The sequence below is a fragment of the Rhinatrema bivittatum genome, chromosome 17 (assembly GCF_901001135.1).
Source record: "Rhinatrema bivittatum chromosome 17, aRhiBiv1.1, whole genome shotgun sequence".
In the NCBI taxonomy this organism is placed as follows: domain Eukaryota; kingdom Metazoa; phylum Chordata; class Amphibia; order Gymnophiona; family Rhinatrematidae; genus Rhinatrema; species Rhinatrema bivittatum.
Window position 1 is genome coordinate 30,282,065 of NC_042631.1, and position 24,621 is coordinate 30,306,685.

The following is a 24,621-nucleotide window of genomic DNA, read 5'->3' on the forward strand; positions in this document are numbered from 1 at the left end:
GCCACTGGCCTGATTAAAAAGAGTGCCATATATATATTTATTATGATATTATGAATTATATATATTATTATGATATTATGATATATTTATTGTCTGTCCATGTTGCATCCTATGAGCTCCAGAAGGAGGCTCCCTTTGACACAATGCAAATATTAATAAATTTGAGAGGGATCATGCCCAACATACTGTGGCTTACGAGTGAGGTTTATTCCTGCCATGGTATGCACAAATACTAACCCATTTGGAGACACTACGCCCGAGAGAATCCATTTCCATGTGTGATTCTCAAGTCTGACTGTATCTTAGTAACTCTACCAGGTCTCAAACTTCCATAACTGACATCTTAACTTCTACAAGCTGAACCCTCACTGCCCTTGCAGGGTTCATTTTTTTTTTCTGGTAATGGCTTTACACTCAGGGGGAAGTCTCAGTGAGTCTGGGGCTGGGGGGGGGGGGGGGCACCCTTTATTCCCACCCATCCCACTCTGAACAAGATTAAAGCAACCAGTTTTCACAATGCACGTCCATTCAGGAATGCACCACAGTTTGCGTTATGAGGCCCCAAAACAAGAGAACCCACCACTCACATTTTACCCCACTCTTCTCAGGTGACTGAGGCTCACAAGCACGCGATGGGTGGGGCAACTTTGGTGGCGGGGTATCCCCCAGGCAGCTTCCGCTGTTGCCGTGGTGGTGAAGACACTCCCGAGCAGGCTGACCTCTGCATCAGTGGTTGAAGTGTGGGGAAGGGAAAGCTCACACAGGCGGGGGGGGGGGGGGGGGGGGGGGGAGGGGGCAGACCTGTATTTCTGTGGCCAAGACGGTGGGAGTTTGTCCCAGGTAGGCTGCGGTGATGGAGGGAGCTCCCGAATCCCCGGGCAGACAGGTTGCAACTAGGTGGCTGCAGCAGGGAGCTTCGAGGAAACAGGTAAGGGTGGCGGCAGAGCAGCTTGCAAACAGAAGGTGGCAGAGGCGTAGGGAAGAGCGTTGCCTCTTGCGCACGCCTCCCCTATTTTGTGGCAGGTGCATCTTCTCAGCCTGTGCCTGCCCTCCTGTCGCCAGATTGGCTGAAGAAGACTGTGGCAACACAACAGGCCACAGGAGGTGAGGAAGGGAGGCAGGCAGTGAAAGGGAAGGTAGGAGTGAGAATCTCTCACTCCCTGGCCCTCCTTTTCCTCATCCCTTTCCTTCCCATCTGCCTCACTTGCTTAGCTCCCCCTTCCTTCTCACTGATAAGGGTTGGGAGGAAAGGAGAGCTGAGCTGAGTGAAAGGGAGAGGAGGTGTGAATGAGAGAGAAGAGAATGGAATTAGTGAGGGGGAGAGAATTGAATCATCATGAATAAGGGTAAGAGAGGAAGGATGACTGAGAGGGGAGGGAAGGAAAGGAAACGGAATGGAGAAGGAATGAGAGAGAAGAGAGGAGTAAGAGGGAAGGGGTGAGAGGAGAAGGAAGGAACAAGGAAGGTAGGAGGAGTGAGTGAGAGGAAAGGGAAGAGGAATGACAGGGATGGAAGAAAGGATGACAGTGGGAAGATGACTCAGACTGCTGGTGGGTGGGGAGTAATGGAGGGTGAATCGTCTTAGTTCTACTCTGCACCCCCTTCTTATGATTATTGCTATTTAATTGTAGTTATGATGATCCCTGCCTTTCTGGAAAGAGGATTCATGAAAGACAACTGTTATTTATTACATGATTGATTGGATCTGTTTGCGTTTTTCACATGATATTCATGTATATAACTGCAATAAATATAAACTTAATACAGATTAATAAGGCATTTTTAATGTTAGTAAGTGCTTGAAATTGAATTAAAATATTGTCAAGTTTCGCTCATGATGCATAACAGCTGTTAGAGGCTACCTAGAAATTCATTGTCAGGTGCACTCTAAGGCATTTTTTAGCTATAAGAGTACAACTACCGTAGTAGGGCTCAGACCTGTATGCCTACTAACCACTCATGTTAACCTTGGGCCCCTTATATCTATGTGAACACTGTGTGTCCTTGGGATAGTCTGGCACCAAATAGCACTGCAATGTAAGAAAACCATCACCCTCTGCGCGTCACTTCTATAGGGTTTTGGCATAAAAGCTCACTCTGGTGCCAGAATGGATTTGTCACTAAAGCAAAAATTATTCCGATCAGCAGTTTCTCCAAGAAATAAAATATCTGTGTTATTTTATAACCCAAGGTATATAAACAGAACTAATTACCACAGCCAAAGTGGCTAGGTTCACCAGGGGCATCTCAAAGCCATGATTTATTTATCCAGTGTAGTAATCATCCCCTGCTGTTTATGGCTATTAACTTTCTTTTCATACCTGTGTGCACTCTTCACTGCCTATATCTTGAAAATAAAACAGTGAAAACATTTGCTACCAGGCACTTTGTGAAGAAACACAAAACCCTTCATAAAAAAAACAACAACACAACCCACTCTCAGTACCTGCGTAGCTAACCTACCATACCATACCAGCACTAATTCCAAGGACCCACATGACAAATATTACAACAAGCCCTAGAATACTAAGACAGACTGGAAAAAAGAACTGGTCTGCTACAGATCCCAACGTGGAATATATCATCTCAGTCACATACGCACAACTCAGACATGTCCTCAACAAATACAGAATAAGTAATCACAGGCTAGAAATAGAATTATGCAGCCAAAAACCAGAACGGAAACCAGTCCTCAAACTCTGCACACAGTGCAACACAGGAGAACTAGAAACAAATACAGTTCCTCCTGTACTATGCAAAAGTTACCAGAGACAGACATTTCCCAAAACTGGCCGAGAATATAAAGACTTCCCAGAAAGAAATGGGCAGGGAAAACTCCCTATGACCCTGAGGGAAACGGGAGAAACAGCAGCTCTACAGCTGTAGGCAGGAGTTTAGGCACCCCCGGTCACACTGTGTTACAAGAAGTTTCTCAGTGACACAACCTCTGCGTGGTACAAAATTAAAGAGGAGAAAAAAGAAACGTTGCAAATAAAGAATTAAAAGTTTGAATACAGAGAACACTTATTCAAAATTTAAATTAGGGCCATCACACCACCCCACAGACCCCGAATCATTTTTCATTCAGTATTTTCACCGCTGAAGGTCACTTGTGATCATCGGTCCATAAATAGAGTATTTTTTGAGATTTTTCAAATGCCACTTCCCTTTCAACAAAGTAGTCCCAGCTCTACAGCCCACTGCTCTGACCATCAGGATTACTCCTCCACCAGGTGTGTATGGTTTTTGATATTAACCCTTGCTGTCCCAGGACAGTCTGTGGCTGGAAAATTCCTAATGCTGAGAGGTCTTCCTAGAAGAGTGACTTGACCATTTAGAATAACCTTTCACTTCAGTCCAAAGGGTGGGCAGGGGCTACTGTACAAAAAAGGCAGCTGGCAAAAATATGGGGGCAACCTGCACGGAGCGGCAATTACTACCCTTAACAGTAACATGGGGACAACCTGCATGGAATAGCAGTTACTACCCTTAACAGAAACATGGGGGTAACCTGCACGGAGCGGCAGTTACTACCCTTAACAGAAACATGGGGGTAACCTGCACGGAGCGGCAGTTACTACCCTTAACAGAAACATGGGGGTAACCTGCACGGAGCGGCAGTTACTACCCTTAACAGAAACATGGGGGTAACCTGCACGGAGCGGCAGTTACTACCCTTAACAGAAACATGGGGGTAACCTGTACGGAGCGGCAGTTACTACCCTTAACAGAAACATGGGGGTAACCTGCACGGAGCGGCAGTTACTACCCTTAACAGAAACATGGGGGTAACCTGCATGGAGCGGAAGTTACTACCCTTAACAGAAAGCATGAGGGTATCTGCATGGAGCGGCAGTTATTACCCTTAACAGTAACATGGGGGTAACCCTCATAGAGCAGCAGTTACTACCCTTAACAGAATCAATGGCATGTTACTAACATGAGAAACTTACTGGGCAGACTGGATGGACCAGATAGTCTTTTTCTGCCATCCTTACTATGTTAATTTGTTATATAACAGCTGGTTTTTACGTTCCAGTCATTTATTTATCCCTTTTGTCAAGCTAACTGGATTCACCTGCAAGTTAATTCCTCACATCTCGCTGGACACTGGCAGCCTGGTTTCGAGTTTCATACTGTGCAGATCCGATGTCAGTACAGAAAAGCCTACAGGCCAAAATGCTGGCTTCTTTCACATCTGGGATGGGAGTGGATTTTCCATTATTTTAAACAGGTTCTTATGTCTCTTTAACCATATTACTGGAGTATTATCCAATGTATAACCCATTCAAAAGTCTCACTCTATGGTAACCCAAGGCAGGCAATTCCTGTCCCGGAGTGCCACAAACAGGACATGAATATGCATCAGATATTTGCTTACACATATACCTCATGCATATTAATTGTGGATATCCTGAAAACAAGATCTGATTGTCCACTCCAGGACTGGAGTTGCCTACCCCTGTGATAACTATTTCATCACCAGTAGAGGATCACTTCTTGGCAGAGCTGATCCTAAAGATATAGAGGGCTTGGGAAAGAGTTAGATCTTAACCTTCTGACAGAATGTCAGTATGTCAGGGGCCAGTCTGACCTACACTGGGAGAGATTTCCAGCGTCTGGGGGATGAACGAGGAGAAGACGCGTCCTATGGGTCCTGGCCATCCAGGATTCTTTAGGAGCTGCCTCTTTGCAATCGGAGACTCTGAATCACAAATGTTTCCTACCTTCTGCGATGGGCATTATATTTCCCTGGAGAATACAAGAAGATGGGCTGTAAGGAAAACCTGGGAAGAAGATCCAGTATGTAAAAGAAATCAGAATAGGAGGCAGACTCCAACTCCCAGAAGGCACAGGGGGTTCCAGAGGGGGAGGAACTTCCCTGGCTTTGCCCTATCAAGAGGACGAGAGAGCCCGGGTATGGTGGGAGAAGGGTGAGAGCTTGTCTGAGGGAGGGGCAGGAACAGGGAGGCGTTCTACTAGAATCAGAAGATGAAACAGAGGAGATGGAGGAGGAGGTACTGAGCAAACCTGAGGATGAGCCAGAGCCGATGGAGTTGGGAGACAAGTGGTAGAGACCCGTCCAGAAGAGGACACACTCATGGAGTCTGCAGGTCAGGAGCTTTAAGTGGACACTGCCATGGGTTGGATGTAGTTGCAGCCATAGTGAAAGGGGAGGCAGAAGCCCCAGCTGCAAACTATGATGGGAGGTGGCAGTAGGGCCTGGTTTCCTAAGAACCAGGCTCATGGTTTCCAGCCAAGCTTAGGATGTGCAGGAAGCAACCTTGGGCAGCATACAGGAGGATTAACGCAAGAGCTGCTTTCTTATCATATGAGTTTGAGACTAATGTGGCTTGACAAAATAAAGCTATAGAGACTTTAAACTACCGGAATAACCTGGGACTATATGTGCTTAAATCCAACTGGGGTGAGAGGATTTGAACCAGAGGCTGTGACATCCTGAAATGAACGGGGTAAAGTAAAGCTATAGAGAGTAGAGACTTTAAACTACTGGAATAACCTGGGACTATGCGTGCCTAAGCCAGCTCACCAACTGGGGTGAGAGGATTTGAACCCATGATAGTGAGACCGAGGAAGAAATAGGGTAAAGTACAGGCGATAGAGACTGGAGTGCCTGGCCTGGGGAGCCTCCGAAGGTGGAACCGAGAAAGCTGCAAGGAGTCATCGGGCAGCGGGATCATGGAAAAGCAGGCTTAACCACTGGTTCAGTTTCTTATGTAAACAGAGAATTCCAGGCCTATTGCAACTGGGAGAGTGGCTGGCGGCACGGACCCGCGACACTTCTTACATTTACTCGGCAGAAGTGAATCACAGAGCGTAATCTGTGGCGCACCCCTGCTTCCAAGCACAACTCTGGTCATGATGCGTAATCCTAGAAGACCTGCACTTTGCAGCCTAGCAAAAAAAAAAAACAACTAGAGAGAAAGCACTGCGTAAAACAATCTCTACAGCCACAAGCCAACGACAGCTGGCAAAGCCAAAACAAATCTTCGGCAGGCTATAATTTAAAATCAATTGTGAATGGAGCTCCAACATCCTCATCAATTCCCTACTAATTCCCCATAGGATGAGATGACAGGGAGCCTCCACAGAGTCCTGATGATGCTAGCAGCTCCCTCTCGTTCAGGACACCGCTGTAGCTTTTCAGCTTGGCGCTGGTTGTGTTATGTCAGCTGTTACATTATGCTAAAAAACAAGGCTCCAGCTGCCTAAGATCGGATGTAAAAACCAGAACCCCAGCTGAACCAGGGACCCTCCTGTAATACTGAAACTGAGATGCACACTGAAGGGGAGGGAACTTTCCAGATATTTGGGAACACCATAAAGTAAACAACCATCAGCACAACGTGCTCCAAGTTACAATTCTTGCACAACACAGGCAAATACAGAGGGAAGAAAATAACGCTCTGCTTGAAAAGATAAAGGGTTGTTTTATGGTAATGCAAGAAATGTGGATATGGTTCTAAATAATGTGCACAGCAAGAAAATGCAATCCTCCGTCAAATAAAAAGTGAAAGAAAAATGAGAAGACTTGATAATGCAGAATAAAAAAAAAAAAAATGGTGTTTCTGTAAAGTTCCCCTTTGTCATCTTATTATTATATTTCCTTATGCCAGGGTTGAGGATTTTGTTGTGTATCTCTTTAATTTGCATATTTAAAATCCGCCGTGCCCGGAATAGCCCACGCCAGAGCACAACCATAAACAAATTAAAACAACTCTCTTCAGATTCATTAGGACCTGAGGGCGGAAACAAAACGTTAGCAGAGCCGATGCAATATCGTCACGCGTCAGCGCGCTCTTAAAGCGTTGCCATCCACCTCTCCCGGCTGCCCGATTTTATATTAAAATTAGGTGCTGTGGTAAAAAAAAAAAAAAAAGAGGTGCTAGGGGAAATGATGCGTCCCTAGCGCCTCTTCAGCACGGGCGATTAGGAAAGGTGGCTGTCAGCGGGTTAGGAAACAGATGCGCAATACCGTGGGTGCATATTGGATGGATGCCCAGAAATTTTATTTCTCAAACTGTTTGGTTTTTTTGTTTTGTTTTTTTTTTAAATGATTCTGCTTTCTGTGATCCCTCCTACTTAGTATCGCGATGATACCAGTAGGAAGGGATCACAGAGAGCAGGAATTTTGGGTTTTTTACAACGTGCGCTCGAGTGCGGCAGCCCTGGGCCGGCGTAAAATTTGCTGCGTTGCATGGGCACATTGATCGCCTGGGAAACTTTTTTGCATGGCGGGGATTAACTAACAGCCTCATCTACACGTACTTTACACGCGATGAGCATTATGAGCTATGCACGCGACTGGATGCACTAGCCCCCGTTTTGCCATCGGGGGTTACGGACGCGTGTCCAGTCGCATGTTGAGCCGGTATTGCATCGGCCTGTAAGTGAATGTTTTATCAGGAGCAAAGATGGCAGAAATGTCTTCAAGACCACTGGCACCTAAAGCTCCCTGCAAAATCCCAGGTTTACTGCCTTACCTTGAGCAAACAAATCACACAATTCAGTATTTACATTAAGAGGGTTCTCAAAAATCCAAACATCTATTCTAAGCAAAATAAATTACAACAACAGATGTAAAAAAAACAAAATAAGTATGGCTTGGGGAGAAAGAGGAAGGGGAGGGGTAAGTGGGTTATGATGGTCAGTGAGGGTGCACTGGATTTAGAGCCTATGATGCAGGGTTCCAGAAGGAGCCCTGGTGCCTGGCTCCCGGGCCTCAGGACCCGTGCTGCAATGGCCAGACCTGGAGGGAGGGATCCATTAAAGTGGGGGGGGGGGGGGGGGGGGAAATCTCAGGCAGTGAGGTCAATGAAGGCTCACGACACCAGAATCCCAAGCACTGGGTCCAACTGAGCCTGAAGAAAAAAGGAAAAGGGAGAAATTAATTGGCCAAACATCTAAAAAAAAGAAACACTCTGGGGAAAATATTACTGGTGAACCCCCATAAATCCTGAACATACCCATTTTATGGAAACTGCACACTAGAATATTGTCATCAAACTTCAGCACTGAAACAATCTGAATTTATTTAAACTAAAGTTATTCAGACTGCACTTTAATGTAATAAAAGAAAGGCTTTAAGTACAAAATAGTTTTTGACTTACTAAGCCTTTTTTCCCTGTTTCTATGGGGAAAACCTTCGTGAACAAGGCCCTAATGCACTTCAGTTGAGCTTTACTGGTTAATTTTGTATATTACAGTATCATGGCTAGAAAAATAACTTCAAGAAAGACTCTTAGATTTAATCCTACTAAGCACACACCCATTTTTCTAAAGAGACTTCGGGTGAGGTACATAGTAACATCAGCAAAAAGAGACAATAATAAAACAAAATACACCATAGAACACTAAAAACCACAGAAACAAAAGAACACCACAATGACGCACGCCTACCAAGCAGAGTAAAATTTCATCCCTTTTTCGTTTTCACAGATATTGTTGCGGGCGCGGTCGTCGTAAGCGGGTGGTGGTGAGCCCTTGGGCCACGGCAGGACTCAAGGAGGAGCCCCAAGCCACACCGTGGGAGGTGAGCTGAGCAGGCATGGTGAGCGAGGCAGGCAGGAACAGAAGCAGGGAGTCCGACCCTCAGCCGGACCTGCATGCCCATGGTAGCCAACACGGGGAAGTTGACTAATGAACGGTCCTCCGACTGTTCCAGGCCCTTTCGGACCCGCCGCAGGGAACGGCAATGGGCAGCAGGCCAGACAGAGGCGAGGGCAGACAGAGTCCTTAAACAGAAGACATCAGACGGGGCAGAAGCAGGCTGAAGCAAGACGGAGACATCAGGACAAGGGCTGAAGCGAGACACAGGGAGGATCCAGGCGAGCAGGAACTCCGATGCTGGGATACTCACATCCGAAGCCCCCTCGGCTGGCAGAAGCTCAAGAGCCCGTGGGACGAATCCCTCCTGTTGGCCACTCCAGGGCCCAACAGGACAGAAGGCTCAGGAACCAGACGAGGACGAAGGTCAAGGCAGAGACACGAAGACATCCGGGCAAGGGCTGAAGCAAGACACTGTAGAAAAGGCTGGACGGAAACATGGCACTGTCCATCAGGGCGCCCTACTCAGCCCACCCGTGGGACTGAGTCGCGGACCACCCTGTCCCAGACGCGCCCTACACAGCCCAGGAAGGCTGGTCGCGGACCACGCTGAGAAGGAGGGTGCGGGGAAGACCCAGGCAAACAGGAACTCCGATGCTGGGATACTGACATCTGAAGCCCTACGGCTGGCAGGAACAGGAGCATACATCTAGGCAGAGACACAGGACAGGAACCCAACAAGGCATAGGCGAAACCGGGGGACCTGGATCGGCAAGGTTACAGACGACTGTAGAGCCCGATCCAAAGGCCCGTTGCAAGTGAACAGAAAGTCCTTAAATACTGGAGGTAGAAGGCAACTCCCTGGGAGGAGCTTGCCAGGACCGCCCACCGCTGGTCCTATAAGTCAGGTGGAGAGCTGCGGGCCAGCCCCTAGGAGATGGGCGTCGCCAAACAGGAAGTCCAAATGCTGGCAAGCAAGCCACAGGCACAGCTAGGCCACTCAGGCCCTGGAGCAAGTCCCGGATGGAACACAGGCGAGGCCCAGGCTTCAGAGTGGCCTCCAGAGGAAGGTAAGAGACCTCCTGTAGCGCAGCAGCAGGGGGGATCGCAACAGATATCTGCAAATTTAAAATGAGTTCTATGGATACAAATAAGCCCTCATAATCGGGCCAATACAGTAAAGTCCGTGGGAGAGTCCCAGTGCGCACAGGCCACTCTCCTGTGTACGCGATTCTGTATTCAAATTAGGTCCGGCGGTAAAGAGAGGTAAAAAGAGGCGCTAGGGACACTAGCACGTCCCTAGCGCCTCTTTTTGGACAGGAGCGGCGGCTGTCAGCAGGTTTGACAGCCGACCTCAATTTTGCCGGTGTCGGTTCTCAAATCCGCTGACAGCCACGGGTTCGGAAACCAGACGCCGGCAAAATTGAGCATCTGGTTTTCAACCCGTGAGCCGCGGGCTGATTACATATTTTTTTTTTTTTTAACTTTTTGTAACTTTTGGGACCTCCGACTTAATATCGCCATGATATTAAGTTGGAGGGTGCACAGAAAAGCAGTTTTTACTGCTTTTCTGTGCACTTTCCTGGTGCCCGGAGAAATTAGCGCCTACCTTTGGTAGGCGCTAATTTCTCCGGGCTCCCTATTGCATTAGTGTTTGACCCATTTCAGTTTTTCCTTAGGCGTTTATTGGGAGTGTGCAAACTCCAGCAACCTGCGCAAAATCTACAGGTTCACTAAAACATTTCAACAACCTTTTCTAAAGAGAACCACTGCCTGCGAAATCCATGATAGATTCACAAGACAGGTGCAGACCTTTCTGGGCCCCTGGCAAGTTTTAGGACCGAATCCCCCAAAGACCCCAGACCATTACAAATAAATTACATACGTGTTTCAATTATTTACATATATATACACATACACACTATATCCGTGACGGCAAACTCCAGTCCTCGAGTGCCACAAACAGACCAGGTTTTCAGGATATCCACAATGTATATGCTTGAAAAAGATCTGCATTCACTGCCTCCATTGTATGCAAATCTATCTTATGCATATTCATTGTGGCTAACTTAGCAAAGGTTGAGGAAATGATTTACTGAACCTGTAGATTTTGTGCAGGTTGCTGAAGTTTGCACACTCTCAAACTCCTAAGGTCAAACTGAAATGGGTATATAATTAAAATTGGCAAACAACTATTATAATTTATATAAATGTGTTCAATATACAGATACCCGGATCATTATAAATAGAAACACATATTAGGCAAGTTTATAAATGAGTGTTTGCCAACAGAAATCTTCATAGGGTCTGAAAAAAAAAACAACAAGAATGATGGTTCTCAAGAGGTTCGGATCATCATCTTGGAACACTGGAATGTTCTTTCAATCCATGAGATTTTTTTTTTTAAGAGAAAAACCTGTATTTGCTCAAACCAAGGGACACATTTTATACAAATTATTTGGTTAATACATTGTCTCAACCTGAATCCCAACATAACTTGGAATGGGGACAAATTCCTTGTGGGAAATGTGTGATATGTGAGAACTGCTCATAACTTCAGCATCTCACTCTTCCCACAGTGCATAAACTATGTGGTCATTTTGCTTGTAACACTGCAAAGGTCATATCCACTATTATATGCCCTTGTCACAAAATGTATGTAGGAAATACAAAGTGATCTATTAAGACCTGCCATTATTCAATATAAAAGTTGTATACGTATAATAAAATTGAGGCATCTATTTTGGAAAATTGGATGAAGTATAATCATGATCTAAACCAACCGCAGTTTTCTGCAGAATCTGCGAGAGGTGGTGGATGCCCTTCAAGAGGCTCTGCTGAAACAAATGGGAATGGAACCCGCAAGGGAGGGTGTAGTGACATTCGACCCAGTGCTCACGAATGGGGATAATGTCTCTAACGTGCCCACCTGAGCACCAGCGATCATCAGATGGTAAGGTTTGATGTTGCAAAAAAAAATATACAGAGAAGTCACACAAAGACCCGAGTTTTGAATTTCAAAAATACGAACTTTGACAAAATGGGGATGCACCTGAAGAAAAAACTAGAAGACTCGAGAAAATTGGGCGAAGTAGATTAATAGTGGGCCAAATTAAAAGGAGCCATTACAAAGGCAACAAAATCTATATGTTAGGAAAGTAAAGAAGAGTAAGAGGAAAAAGAAACTGATCTGGTTCTCAAAGGAGGTGGCAGAAAAAATAAAGGCAGAAAGAACAGCGTTGAAGTATAAAGGATCCCAAAAAGACAAACACAGGGAATAATATTTGGTGAAACTGAGGGAGACAAAGAAAAAAAAATCAGGAAAGCAAAAGGTCATGCAAAAGAAAGGATTGCCAAAGAGGTAAGAGAGGGGACAAATCTTTTTTCAGATATATCAGAGAAAGAAGGAAGGCCTGAAGTGGTACGGTGAAATTGAAAGGTGACAAGAAGCAAGGTGTAGAGACAGACGAAGAAATGGCAGAAATATTACACAAATACATCAGTTCTATGCAGTGGCGGCTCAAGGCAATCCTGCCACCTGAAGCAAGGGATGAGATGGCGCCCCCTTTCCCCGCCCTCTCACTCCGCCCCCCCCCCCCCCCCCCTCCTTTCAGCCGCCATTGGCCTGGCCTGCAGCAGCGGTGACCCACAGCAGCGACCCTCCTCCTTTTCTGCTGTCACGGGCCTGGGTCGGCAGCCAAAGCAGAGGCAGGCAGGGGTGAAGTGGACACCACAGTGGCGTTCTCGGAGGGGAATTTTTTTTTTTGCCACTCAATATTCTGCCGCCTGAAGCAGCCGCCTCTCCCTGCCTCATTATAGAACCTCCCCTGGGTTCTATGCTCACTAAAGAACATCCTGGAGAAGGACCGCTGCGGGTTAACAAGACATCGATGGGAATAGGTTAGACAACTCCATTTACAGAAGAGAACATATGGAAAGAGCTGGGAAAAATGAAAGTGGACAAAGGCCATGGGGCTGGATGAGGTACATCCCAGGATACTATGGGAGCTGAGAGATGTCCTGGCGGGTCCACTGAAAGACCTGCTCAATAAATCCCTAGTACTGGGAGTGGTGCCACGAGATTGGAGGCTGTGATCCTGCTTCACGAGAGTGGTAGCAGAAAGGAGGCTGGAAACTACAGGCCGGTTAGCCTCACCTCGGTGGTGGGAACGTTAATAGAGTCACTGCTGAAAGAAACCATCTATAATTCAGTAAGTTGCTGAATTCAAGGCAGACTGAATTCACTAGGGGAAAATCCTGTCAAACAAATCTTGATTTTTGTGTTTGGGTGACTAGAGAATTGGATCGAGGAAGAGTGCTCAATGTGATTTACTTGGATTTCAGCAAGAGACTTGTGAATAACATGAGAAGCTTGGGAGTCAGCGCCAAAGTGGTGGAGTGGATTACAAACTGGCTGACTGACCGGAGACAGCGAGTGATGGTAAATGGAACCTGCTCTGAAGCTTAAACTGCTTTGCTGTGGGAGCCCTAAACTACTCAACACAACAAAGAACGAATGAGGAAATGTTTGAAGGAAGCACGACATCTTTAGGCAATAGGACAATGCTACTTGGGCAGTTCAATCATTCAATCTCACAAACATAAAAAGGGGTTGAATGAGCACAAGTTTGAAACTCGTGAGCAGCAGTACCAAATCACCAAGGCTTGCGCACGTAATCTCAGAAATGAATGGCAAATAAGTCCCTTCCAGCCAGATCCTAATAACCATGCAATATGACAACCAAGAGAGGAACTTCATGAAGACTTTTTGGAGTTTTCCAGCACTTTAAAGTTGCAACAGAAGTTTGGGCCTCCAGCCGTGAGTAAGTCTCATCCCTCTTTTAAAAAAAAACAAAACCAAAACCAGCAGCTTTTCATCCCTTACTTCAGGAAATCCAAGTCCAATCAAGCACAGACATCAATACCTTAGCTACAAGGTTGTGGTCTTCATTTGCTGTATTCCTTTCATAGCAGGGATTCCTAAAATAAGTCCGCTGTTTCTCCTCAATGCTATGGCTCTTCTACCCAAGCAACAGAAACCTCTCCCCAGACTTGTGGAAGCAGGGCTGTCCTCGGCCGTCTCTCTCACCCGCCCCGCACACAGGTAAGTTTCTTTTTGGTCCTGGAAATTACCTCCTTCACCTCTGGGCTTCCAGCTCAGTTGGAACCTGGGCTGCGAACCAGCTCCATGAGCCTTCAATTCACAACATTCTTATGATTGCTTTCCCTCTATTTTATGTCCCCTCCCAAATTATTGCAGTCCACCTGTTACAGCGACAGTCCTTGATGGAGGATCCATGCACCAAAACCTCTTCTGGAACCCTGCAATCATGGACAACCCCCGCGAGTCCATCCACTAAGCATCGCCATTGCATGATGACTATAACTATCCTCTTCCTTCCCTTCCCTACCATGGATTGTGAACCCCGACAAATTATTTAACTGGAGATCCAAGTCACTGAAGCCCTTCCTGTCAGGGAGCTCTGGATCCATTCTCGCTCAGACGTTCAAATCTGGGATCCTATTTAGACCAAGCAATGAATATCTCAGATGGCATTACATGTTAATCTGCTCCATCATATACTGCCTGAAGCACCAGCAAGACAGAAATCGCTGCAGCACTTAAACTCCTTGAGCTTCAGATTTCCTTGGGGTGCAACATCCACTCTGTCTCAGCCCAGTTTCCATCACACCTTTATAACGTGTGCTTCAGATGGGTCGCCTACCCTGAACGCAACCGCAGTCAGCGATAACACATTCACGGCACGGAGCGGGGAGAACTCGTCAGCAAACTTGGGGCAGATGGATTTATGCCACTCCCGTGGGACCTCGCTCACAGAAATAACCGGATAAAATGCTTTGGCATTTCCTCCAGTAATCACTATGCACAATTCAATGTTTTAGATGTAGGCCAATACATATTTAAACAAATCATTTTCTATCCTGTGCTCAATTAGGATTTACTACAGTCACCGGAAAAGACAAAATTTCTTAGTCAGGGCTTCCTAAACGTGTCGCGGCCGATCCCACAGCCATTTTTTTTTTTCGGGATAATCACAATGAAGGTGCAAAAGGTAAGTTTGCTTAACACTGGAAACTCACCATAGGTATATGCATGGTGGAGATCCTGAAAACCTGACCGGATGAAGGGTTCCCAAGATATGCATAGGAAGCCCTGCTCTAGATCCCAAGTTACTACCTTTCATAGGAATCCCAAGTTACTACCTTTTCATAGGAATTCCCGAGGGTCTGTATTATAATAATTTTTCTACTTTTAGGTTCCCCTGCTTACCTCATCATCATTCCTTTAAAATTCTGAGAAACTATTCACTTCACCCTGGGGGCTTTTCTAGTCCTAATATTGTATTAACTGTTCCAGAGGGATGTGAAACTCCTTGGTTTCATTTTCTTCACTTGGTAAACTCATTTTCTTCTCTGCAATCAGCCCCAACTCCCCAAACTGCCTCTGAAAAAGGTAAAGCACTGCAGTAATTTTCATTCCTTTTACGGCTACATGCTGCCCTCTGCAGGCGAAAGGAGGTATCTATGCCTCTTCCTGGCAGGGAACTCTAGAAGGAAATGCAGCGCATGCCAATACTATTAGGGGCCGCAACTGCCCTGTGCCAGACAAGCTCTCTGACAATTGGAATCAGGCACGCAAGGGGGATGCAACCTGAGAAGAGCATTGAAACTGGTGGAATTGATACTGACTGGCCAACTTAAAATGTCACTCTCTAAAGTGAATAAGTACTAATCCTTAGTGACAAGTTGAACAATGGCAGTACTTTAAAAAAAAAAAAAAAATCCATCTCACTACCAAGAAATTTCAGGCTAACAGCAGTTCCCTAGGACGGCCTTCAAAGGCCACAAAATAGGTGTGGTTTGTAGGGGGAAACCAGCAACGCAAAGTAGACTTGTTGCTTAAGATCACAGGAATGCAGCTATATTTATTTATTTATTTATTTAATTTCTTTTCCTATACCGATGCTCAAGACTAGGTCTTATCGTACCGGTTTACAATGTAACTGAGGGGAAACCAATTAACATCAAGGTAGAAAGTAAAGTTACATTAAACAGGGAGCATAAAACCTGGGCAATGGAAGACAGTACAGAGTTTAAACTAAGAAACAATTAGAGAGAGATAAATATATAAAATCAACAAAAACTGTAAGATACAAAAACATAGGTTTATCCTAGGCAGTTATTAGCCTGGTATGTCCAGAGGGAGAAGGAAAGGGTGAGGTTGGGTGGGGGGAAGGGATTGGGGAGGGGTGGGGGAGTGAGAGTCAGTGATGGTTGAGGAGATCCTTCAGCGGTAGGCTTCTGCGAACAGCCAGGTTTTCAATTTCTTTCTGAAAGTTGAATGGCATTGTTCTTGGCGTAAGTCTTGTGGAAGTGAATTCCAATGTAGTGGACCTGCTGTTGAAAGAGCTCGCTTGTGAATAGTGTTGTGGACCGATGATTTGTTGGGGGGGGGCCTTGAGCGAACCTTTGTAGACAGTTCTGATCGGTCTTGCGGAAGTATGTAATTCAAGTGGGAAGGTGAGTTGGAGAGTGGATTGCTGGTAGACTGATTTGTGGATGATGGTGAGAGCCTTGAAAAGTATTCTATATTGGATGGGCAGCCAGTGTAGAATTTTTAGTATTGGTGTGATATGGTCCTTGCGACGAGTGTTTGTAAGGATCCTAGCCGCTGCGTTTTGCAGCATCTGAAGAGGTTTGGTGGACGAAGCGGGCAGACCAAGTAATAGAGCGTTACAATAGTCGATCTTTGAAAACAGTATGGCTTGAAGCACCGAACGGAAATCCTTGAAGTGTAAGAGCGGTCTAAGTTGCTTCAGGACCTGTAGCTTGAAGAAGCATTCTTTGGTTGTGGCGTTAATGAATTTTTTGAAATTCATTCTAGAGTCAAGGGTGGCCCCAAGATCTCTGACCTGGTTTGCTAAAGGGATGCTAGCATTATTTGCGAGGGGGAATATCTGACAAATATTCAACCAGATCAGTTTGCAGCCTGGCCGAGTCCCCCCCCTGGCATAAGTCCAAAACTCATCAGCTTTCTTGCAGCAGGAGATTTTACAAATTGGCCCATCTGGGGGCTCCACTTCATCTTAAACCAAGAAGAGTGGGTGTCTCCCTTGCCCTGATATGAGCAATTCCTGCACAGATAGAGGGAAGAGACTGTAAAGGAGCTGAAGAGAGAATTCTGTGGTGCTGCAGTTTGAGTTTTGGGACATGCACCATCAGTGCTTAACATTTAAGCCTTTTGTTTTGGACACTAACCAAGTGGCTCCAGAGTCTTTACTTCTACAGTCACAACAGAGACCAGCGTCTTCCCCAGTGGAAACACAAGGGAATGTGCAAAGAAACCTCCCCTGTCACATCGGGGACCTGAGAGGACTCCTTTCTTCCCCCAGTCCACTGAACCTACACTTTGGGAAGTCAAGGAGGTACAAGAGCTAGTCAGGGTTCCTGCCCCAAAGAGTTTAACTTTATGGCCTCACCTATGCTAGATCAGCACAACGGTTGGGGTTACATATATATCTATATATATATATCTAAAGAGATTACATAAAGCTGAATTATGACTCATATAGACAATCAGAATTATTTTAAATTATTCACCTCAACAATTTAGGGACTGGTTCTACTTCTAGCAGCACTGATGGCTATCCGAGCGGACAGATGTAGGGTGACCAACAAAGCTAGGTGTTCCCCCACATATCCTTGTGCTTTAATAAAGAAAGCAAATATATTATTATACTTATCCCAAGTTTGGCTAACAGAAGATACCAAACCATAGAGATCAACCATCTTCTAACCAACCACATTTAGGCAATGGTTTAGGGTGGTGGAAAAGAACCTAGAAAGAAAAAACTTTGTGGAAGTTTTTCCAACTGAGTTTTGTAGGTAAAACAAGCAAACAAAATCCTTCTGGACTACAAGGGGTTGATAGGCACCGATCCAGGTTTTTGCTCTCATGAAGCAGGGACCCGTTTTGATTGCGCTGGAAGCCCCCCTCCCCCCCCCCCCCCCAAAAAAAAAAGCAGAGTTCCTTACCTGAAACAGGTATTCCCTGAGGACAGCAGGATGTCTTATCTTCATCCATTGACATCATCATCAAATGGAGCCCAGCACAGAAATGTGATTGAAAATTCTAGAAACTTTAAGCATGCTATACTAAAACACATGTGGGCCTCTTCAGTCTATAATTTAGCTGAAGTCAACATTGCTGGAATTTTCAAGAAGGCTCCTCACCCAGTAAAATTGTTGCTAGCAGTAATTTATTTTTTATGGGTTTGACAGTTGCTTAGTTTTTTAATGTAAAAATGACTATCCTTATCATAAGGACTAGAGATAACTGACTACCCTTACGAAAAAACCTGGGGGTATCCTACACAGCGCAGGGGTTACTACTATAAAAAGCTTGCTGGGCAGATTGGAAGGACCATTTGGTCCTTTTCTGCTGTCATTACTTAAGTTACTACGTAAGCTTAGACTTGGTGAAAGCAAGGGGAGGTGGCCAGGTTTTGTGAGGTCTGACATCCATGCTGACCTTGGAGAACAGCTCTTAAAAGGAATCTCCAAGGACAAGCAGAACAACAAGTCCTCATGCATGGGGAATCCCCTAGCTACAGACTGCCCTGAATGGAAAAAAAAAGGACAACTCAAAACAATGATAATGGGCAAAAACTGGTTTTGGTGATAAGCCATTTTTTGTATTTCAATCTACTTTTATAGAGCCAACCTGGAACCAAAATAATTAGCCTTAGGGGGATACAGTTGGCTTCTACATCTCAAATAGACTCCTCAGAACAGGCTGGACATTGGGGGTCCCTGTCTAAGCAATAGCACTATGGGAATGTGCGGACAGAACTTCACTTTCAACCTAGCAGATCTCCTCCATGGAGGCCAATCTTAGGTGGGCTACTGATGATGCCATGGTTCTGACACAGTGAGCTTTGACATGATGCACCCGATTCAGGCCTAAGCATAACAGAAGGAAAAGCAGTCCACTAACCAATCAGAAAGGCTGAGCTTGGCATCAATTAGGGATGTGCATTTGTTTATAACGAAAATGGAAAAAAACAGGACAAATGAGTCCATTTTTGTTTTGTATCAAATGAAACTAATTCAACCCCTAAAACTTTTCAGCAAATAGTGTGCATTATTTATAAACTGTGCATACTATTTGCTGAAAATATTTTAGAATGAAAAAATACACATAGGAAAACATAAAAAGAAATTACAAACGAAAAATGAAAGCAAACATTTTTTGGCCCTGAACATCACTAATGGTAAATTCCAGGATTCTTGGGATCAAAACAATCTGGATGGAATTTTTATGAGCTTCAGCCTACTCCAGACAGAATCCCAAGTCTTTCTTGCAAACCACACTATGTAGTGTTTGTTCACCTTTGCAGACATGTGGCCTGGGAAAGAACGTTAGTAGAATGATTGGTTAAGGTGGAGGTCTGACACTACCTTAGGCAGGAACTTATGATGCATGAACAGAACCATCCTGTTGTGAAAAATCTTGCTATGAAGTGGATAAGTCACTAGGACTGGAGAGAACTGGCTGTATGGGCTGATGTGACCGCTACCAAAAATATGACTTTCCAGGTCATATACATCACCTTTCAGGAGGGAGCTTTCATCAACTGGGTCAATACCACACTGAGGTCCTGTGATAAGTGCCAGTTGTACCAAGGTGAATCCTGAATTGGTCTTAACACCTGACTCAAAGATGTGGAAGGTTAGTCAATGTATTTATTTTTTTATAGTCAGCCTAACAGAACTTCAAAGTGGATTACATGCAGGTACTGTAAGAATTTCCCTATCCTCAAAGGGCTTTTTATTAGTTTTGGTGAAAAGCAGGTGACAGGATCTAGTGCCTTTCCCTCACACCAACAAGCAAACCTCCTCCAATGCAACCCTTAGGACTTCTTCATGGAAGCCAAAAGAATATGAGATACATCCTCAGAAAGATCCAATGGTTGCAGAGCTACCCTCAACATCCAGCCTCATTAGAGTTGGGGAATTCCCCAGCCTGACTGGATTTCTGATGGACATCTTCTACAGAGTGAAAACTAAATCTGTCTCGGCCAACAAAGTTCAATGAGGATCATATTTCCCCAGTTTTTTCCAAGTTTCAAGAACATCTTTGCCAATAAAGGCATTGAAGAATACGTATACAACCCCTGACCCAAATTCAGGGCAAAGGAGTATGAAGCTAGTATGCCTTCTGGAGGGGATGAGTGAGACCTTTCTGCTCAGAGGGGATGCAAACAGATCTATCAGGTCTGTGCCCCTCTCATAAAATTCTGGTTTGCTACCCCCAGCCCAGGGACCATTCTTGTGGTTCCAGAAGCAGACTCAATCTATCCACTAGGATATTTTCCTTGCCTCCCAAATATGTGGCTCTGAGGACCATTCCTGAGAGAAGGCCCAGTCTTACATTTGGACAGCTTCCTGAGCAAGAGGGTATGATCCTGTTCCTCCCTGCTTGTTGATGTAGAACATTGTCACTTGATTGTCCATCTGGATGAGAATAACTTTATTGCCCAACCAATTTCCAAAAGCCTTCAGAGCGTGCCATACCACCCTTAGCTGTAAGAAGCTTATGTGATGAAGTTTGTCTTGATCATTGACCTCAGCACAGGTTGAATGCATCATGGTTAGAAAAATTTGCACTGGAAGGATAAACTGGAATGAATCAGCCACCAGGAGATGAAGTGCTTCAGAGGCTGGGTTAAGTGAATGCTGACCTGAAGATCTTAAGTGACCTATTCCACTGCATCCCAGGGTCAATTAGGCTTGTTAGGTTTGCCAGTTATGACAGCATCCTGCGACCAGCTGCATTTGCCTGGGGCCTTTCCCAAAGCCCCAGACTCTTCTGGACCAGCTCCCTAGGCACGCACACACACGCAAAACCCAGCACCCTTTGAAGGCCCACTGTGGGAATGCCCCTTTTGGGCACCTCCTGATAACGCTGTACGGCTGGATATTTAAACCCAGCCATGACAGGTCCTTTGCCTTGTCCAGCCTGCCTTCCAGTCTTGCCCAGTCTCTGTCTCCTCACCTTGTCTGTCTGTCTTACCATGACCCTTGGTCTTTTCCTGTCTGTTCCCATGTGTCTTGTCCGTCTTGGCTAGTCTCTCCGGTTCTGACTTCAGCTTTGGACAGACATACCCCTTGCCTGGACCTGACCCTAGCCTTGAACTTGGACCGCACCTTGTCAGCTGCCAACCTCGGCTCTTGGACTGCCTCTGAACTCTGCCTAAGCTCCTTAAATCTTCCTAAGTCTTGCTAGTCACTGAGACCCAAGGACCTAACTCGCTGGGGAGGCAGCCAATTCTGGTGAAGCCTTAGCCTGGCTTGTAGCAAAGTACATTCTCCTGTTGTCGGCACAGACCTCATGGGCCTGTACGAGAGGTGGCTTCAACTATATTACAGGAAGAAGAACTCATGCTGTTCCTTACAGGGATCTTTTCATGTGAAAACATACCAAAAGAGTAACATGGACCACTGTCATTAAGCCCAACCACCTCAACATGTCCCATGCTGATGCCTGCTGACTTATTCTTATCCTTTCCACTGCGAATAGCAATGTGATAATTGTCTCCTATGCAAGAAAGGCTCTTGCCCAAGTCTTGTCTAGCAGTGCTCCTATGGGCTCATGTAGGACTTGGGGTAACTGATGACAAACCCTAGCAACTGCAATACCTGGATGGTTTTGCTCATTGATTCTTTAGCAGCAGCTCTAGATGCACTCTTGACCAGCCAGCCATCCAGATTAGAGATATGTGTTTACCTATTTGTGCAGATGCACCGCCTCCACCGCCAGACATTTTGTGAATACTCATGGTGCTGATGACAGACCAAAGGGCAGCATGCAATATTACAGATGGTGTTTTCCTACTACAAATCTAAGATATTTTCTGAGACCTGGAAACATCTGTCTGTGGATGTAAGAATCATTTAAGTTCCTTTTTCAAGAAAGAAAATCAAGGTGCCCTAGCAAACTGTTTTGAACTTGTCCACAAGTTTTCAAATTTAAGTCAGGATGGAGTCGTCCTGATTTCTTTGGGATCAGAAAGTACGTGGAATAAAATACCCACTCTCTTTCATCTGGTGGAACAGGCTCAACCACATCTACCCTAAGAGAGAGAAGAGCTCCATTTGTAGAAGGCTCCTGGATACTAGGCAGGTTTTAGAGTGTGATTTGGAGGTATATCCAAGAGATACAAGTCCGTATCCTTTTTTTGATTATGCTGAGGAGGGCCAATGTTCTACATAAAACCTTAAGGAAAGTCCTCTGGCTCAAATACCGATTTACAGACCTCCCTGGGGGTCTCCTCTAGATGTCCCTAGTCCCAGCCCTTGGGTAGACAGCTGCAGGAGGACATATCATTCTGATCCGCACCTCCCCAAGAGGCTGTTTGATGTCCCATAGGCACAAGGGGAGGCCTACTTTAGGTGAGAGTAGGGCAGATGTAGTTTGCTTTCAGAAGGGAAGGGTATGTATCATGTGTGCTCTCTGAGTTAGACTCACTAGTCTGACACATGAGAAGAGAGGCACAGGCCTGGCCAGTTCCTGTAACAGGGCTGGAAGGAAGAGGGATATTAAGAAGCTTTGATAGTTTTTTCTGATTTCTACACTTTTGACCTGGTCCATTCCTGGGAAGCTGTATCCCTGCACAGGGTGGTCAGGATGAACTGTACACCTTTTATGACCAGCAAAAGAGGAGGTTGCAGCACCCGGTGTGAGAAGAGACCCCGATTCAAGTTTGTTCTGTGTGATAAGAATACATATTGAAGAACTCTTCTCCCAGAAGAATCCTGAATTGTGTGAAAAGAGGGTCCCTTGGGGGTATGTATTTGAAGAAAAATGAAGTTCTTCCTAGTTTTGGGAACATTGGGACTACATTAGTGTTTTTAAGAGGATACTGTTCTTGTTACATGCATCTTATCACATGGGTTATGTGAAGTACATTGTAAAGAATATAGTCTACGACTGTAGGCAGATATTAATGTATCATATGTTTTGTCCATTTAAAAACTACTATGGGATTTCATATTTTGTGTTAATTTGTGAAACATATTTGCAATTTGTATACAGTTTTTAAAATGTATGTCTTCCTGATGTAACAGATTTTTTAAACACATGGTTTGCTATAGTAAGATTATGTCTAAATACATTCAGATTTATTGTCATATATGAGTTTTTTCCTTAAATTGTATATCAATCGTTTTCATGGGGTTTTTCGGGTGTTATTCAAGCAATTTTGAATAGCAATGTATGGAGTTATGTGGAATACATACTTGCGGTTTCTCTTTTGTTATATATATTATATGATTTGGGAGACCAAGGGTTGCCATTAGTTGAATTGTACCTTATTTATTTTATTTATTTATTTAAATTCTTTTAATATACCGATGCTCAAGACAAGGTCTTATTGTACCGGCTTACAATGAAACTAGGGGAAAACCAATTAACAATATATAGAAGGTTAAAAAAAAAAGGTTGGATTTATTATTTAATCCAACCTTGTTGGATTAAATAATAAATCCAAACCAAGAGACATCAACATGATGACTATTTTAAGTGTCTTAGAGTCATTCTATGGTGGACAAAGTTGTGACAAGTTGGATATAAATGTGCGATACATACATAGGTTTTGTATTGCATTTACGTTATGCCGGTTTATGAACAAAAAGTTTAAAAAAAAATTAACAGTAAATTGAAATATTACATTTTTCAAAAAATGTTAACTGGCTGTGCAAATTCCTTAACCATTTAAATTAAAGCACAGGTTAACAGCCATTTTTAAAACTTAATTCAAATATGTTTAAAACAATGCTTCTCCAGTGCAGCCACCACTGACCAGCGCCAACTCCCATATGTGGCTGGCAAAGAGGAAGAGCCAGAGAAAAAGTGTTGCTTCCCACTGCTGACTGCCATTCCCGGACCAAAATAAAGGAAGGGAAGCGAGCCAGGGTAGTAAGAGGGAAAGGGAGCAAGGGACAAGGAAGTACAGGGAGGGAAACACACTGGGAAGGGAGTGTTTTAGGAAAAAGTCTGAATACAGCCACTAGCAAAAAAATGGCGGATGTACTCTAAAGCCACAAAAATATGTTACAAGAGCCTCTGGGCTAAACCAAAAAAAAAAAAACCCTCAACAATCTCAACGCATAAAGCATGCTGCACATTATTAATATCCAACACAGTCTCTATATATACGTACCATCCAAAATAGTGTTCCTGTAGCCAGAGCTGAATACTGATCTATTGTGGAGAGTACACTGAATATGAGGCAGATCAAAACTATGAGGAAACTGAAAAACAAACAGAAAAAGAATATTCAGTAATATCAGTGCAGGTTCACAATCCAAATATAATTACAATGGGGGTGGGGTGGAGTGGGGGAGGGACTATGATCTGGCATGATGCACATCAGGCACTGGTAAATAGTTTTTCATCTGTTTACACCAATCTGTTTCTGCATCTCCCTGACTTTTGGCAAACAGAAGTCTTTTCACTTGGTCTGTCATGATGTACTCAGACTCAGCAGCAGAGTGCCCCCCCCCCCTCCCAGGATGGCTGTGAAACTAGAGAACTGGGGGGGAACCATGCTCTGTCAGTGGCACAGTCTGGGTGCCATTCACTTGCCTGCTGCTTGCAGTGACGATGCCTGGCTTTCAATGCTGCTGCAATCCCAGGGGTGGGCTGGGGATGCTGCAAAGGCAGCCTTGACAGCACCCGGGGGGGAGGGGGAAGGAGGAAATATCAGGCATCATTAGATGGCGACACCTAGTGATCAGACTCGAGGGAGCCACACCAGACAGATTCTAGTTTGTGGGCCCTGGCTGAGGACAGTCACTGCGATAGCTGGGCTGAGTTGGGAGAGCGACATCAAATAGGGCAAAACACATCCCCCCAAAAAATGCCTTGGGTAGTTGTGAATGAAGGCTCATATAGAGCAGTAGTCCAATAGAGTTCTGCTTCGATTGAGCAGAAATAGGAGGAACCCAGCAAGCAAAGAAATAAGTTTG

The 24,621-nt window shown here is 44.9% G+C and overlaps 1 protein-coding gene across 10 annotated transcripts in view; it reads right to left on the reverse strand.

The window, feature by feature from the left end:
- The window catches only part of KCNQ1 (potassium voltage-gated channel subfamily Q member 1), a 640,238-nt gene that overhangs the window by 470,248 nt on the left and 145,369 nt on the right, over nt 1-24,621 (reverse strand). For all 10 annotated transcript variants that reach the window (XR_003853206.1, XM_029582314.1, XM_029582321.1 and 7 more), the window contains one exon: nt 23,814-23,904. Coding sequence is in view for 9 of the 10 variants with exons in the window: in XM_029582314.1 (XP_029438174.1) it covers nt 23,814-23,904 (91 nt within the window). In the remaining variant the exon portion in view is untranslated. The remainder of the gene's footprint in view (nt 1-23,813; nt 23,905-24,621) is intronic.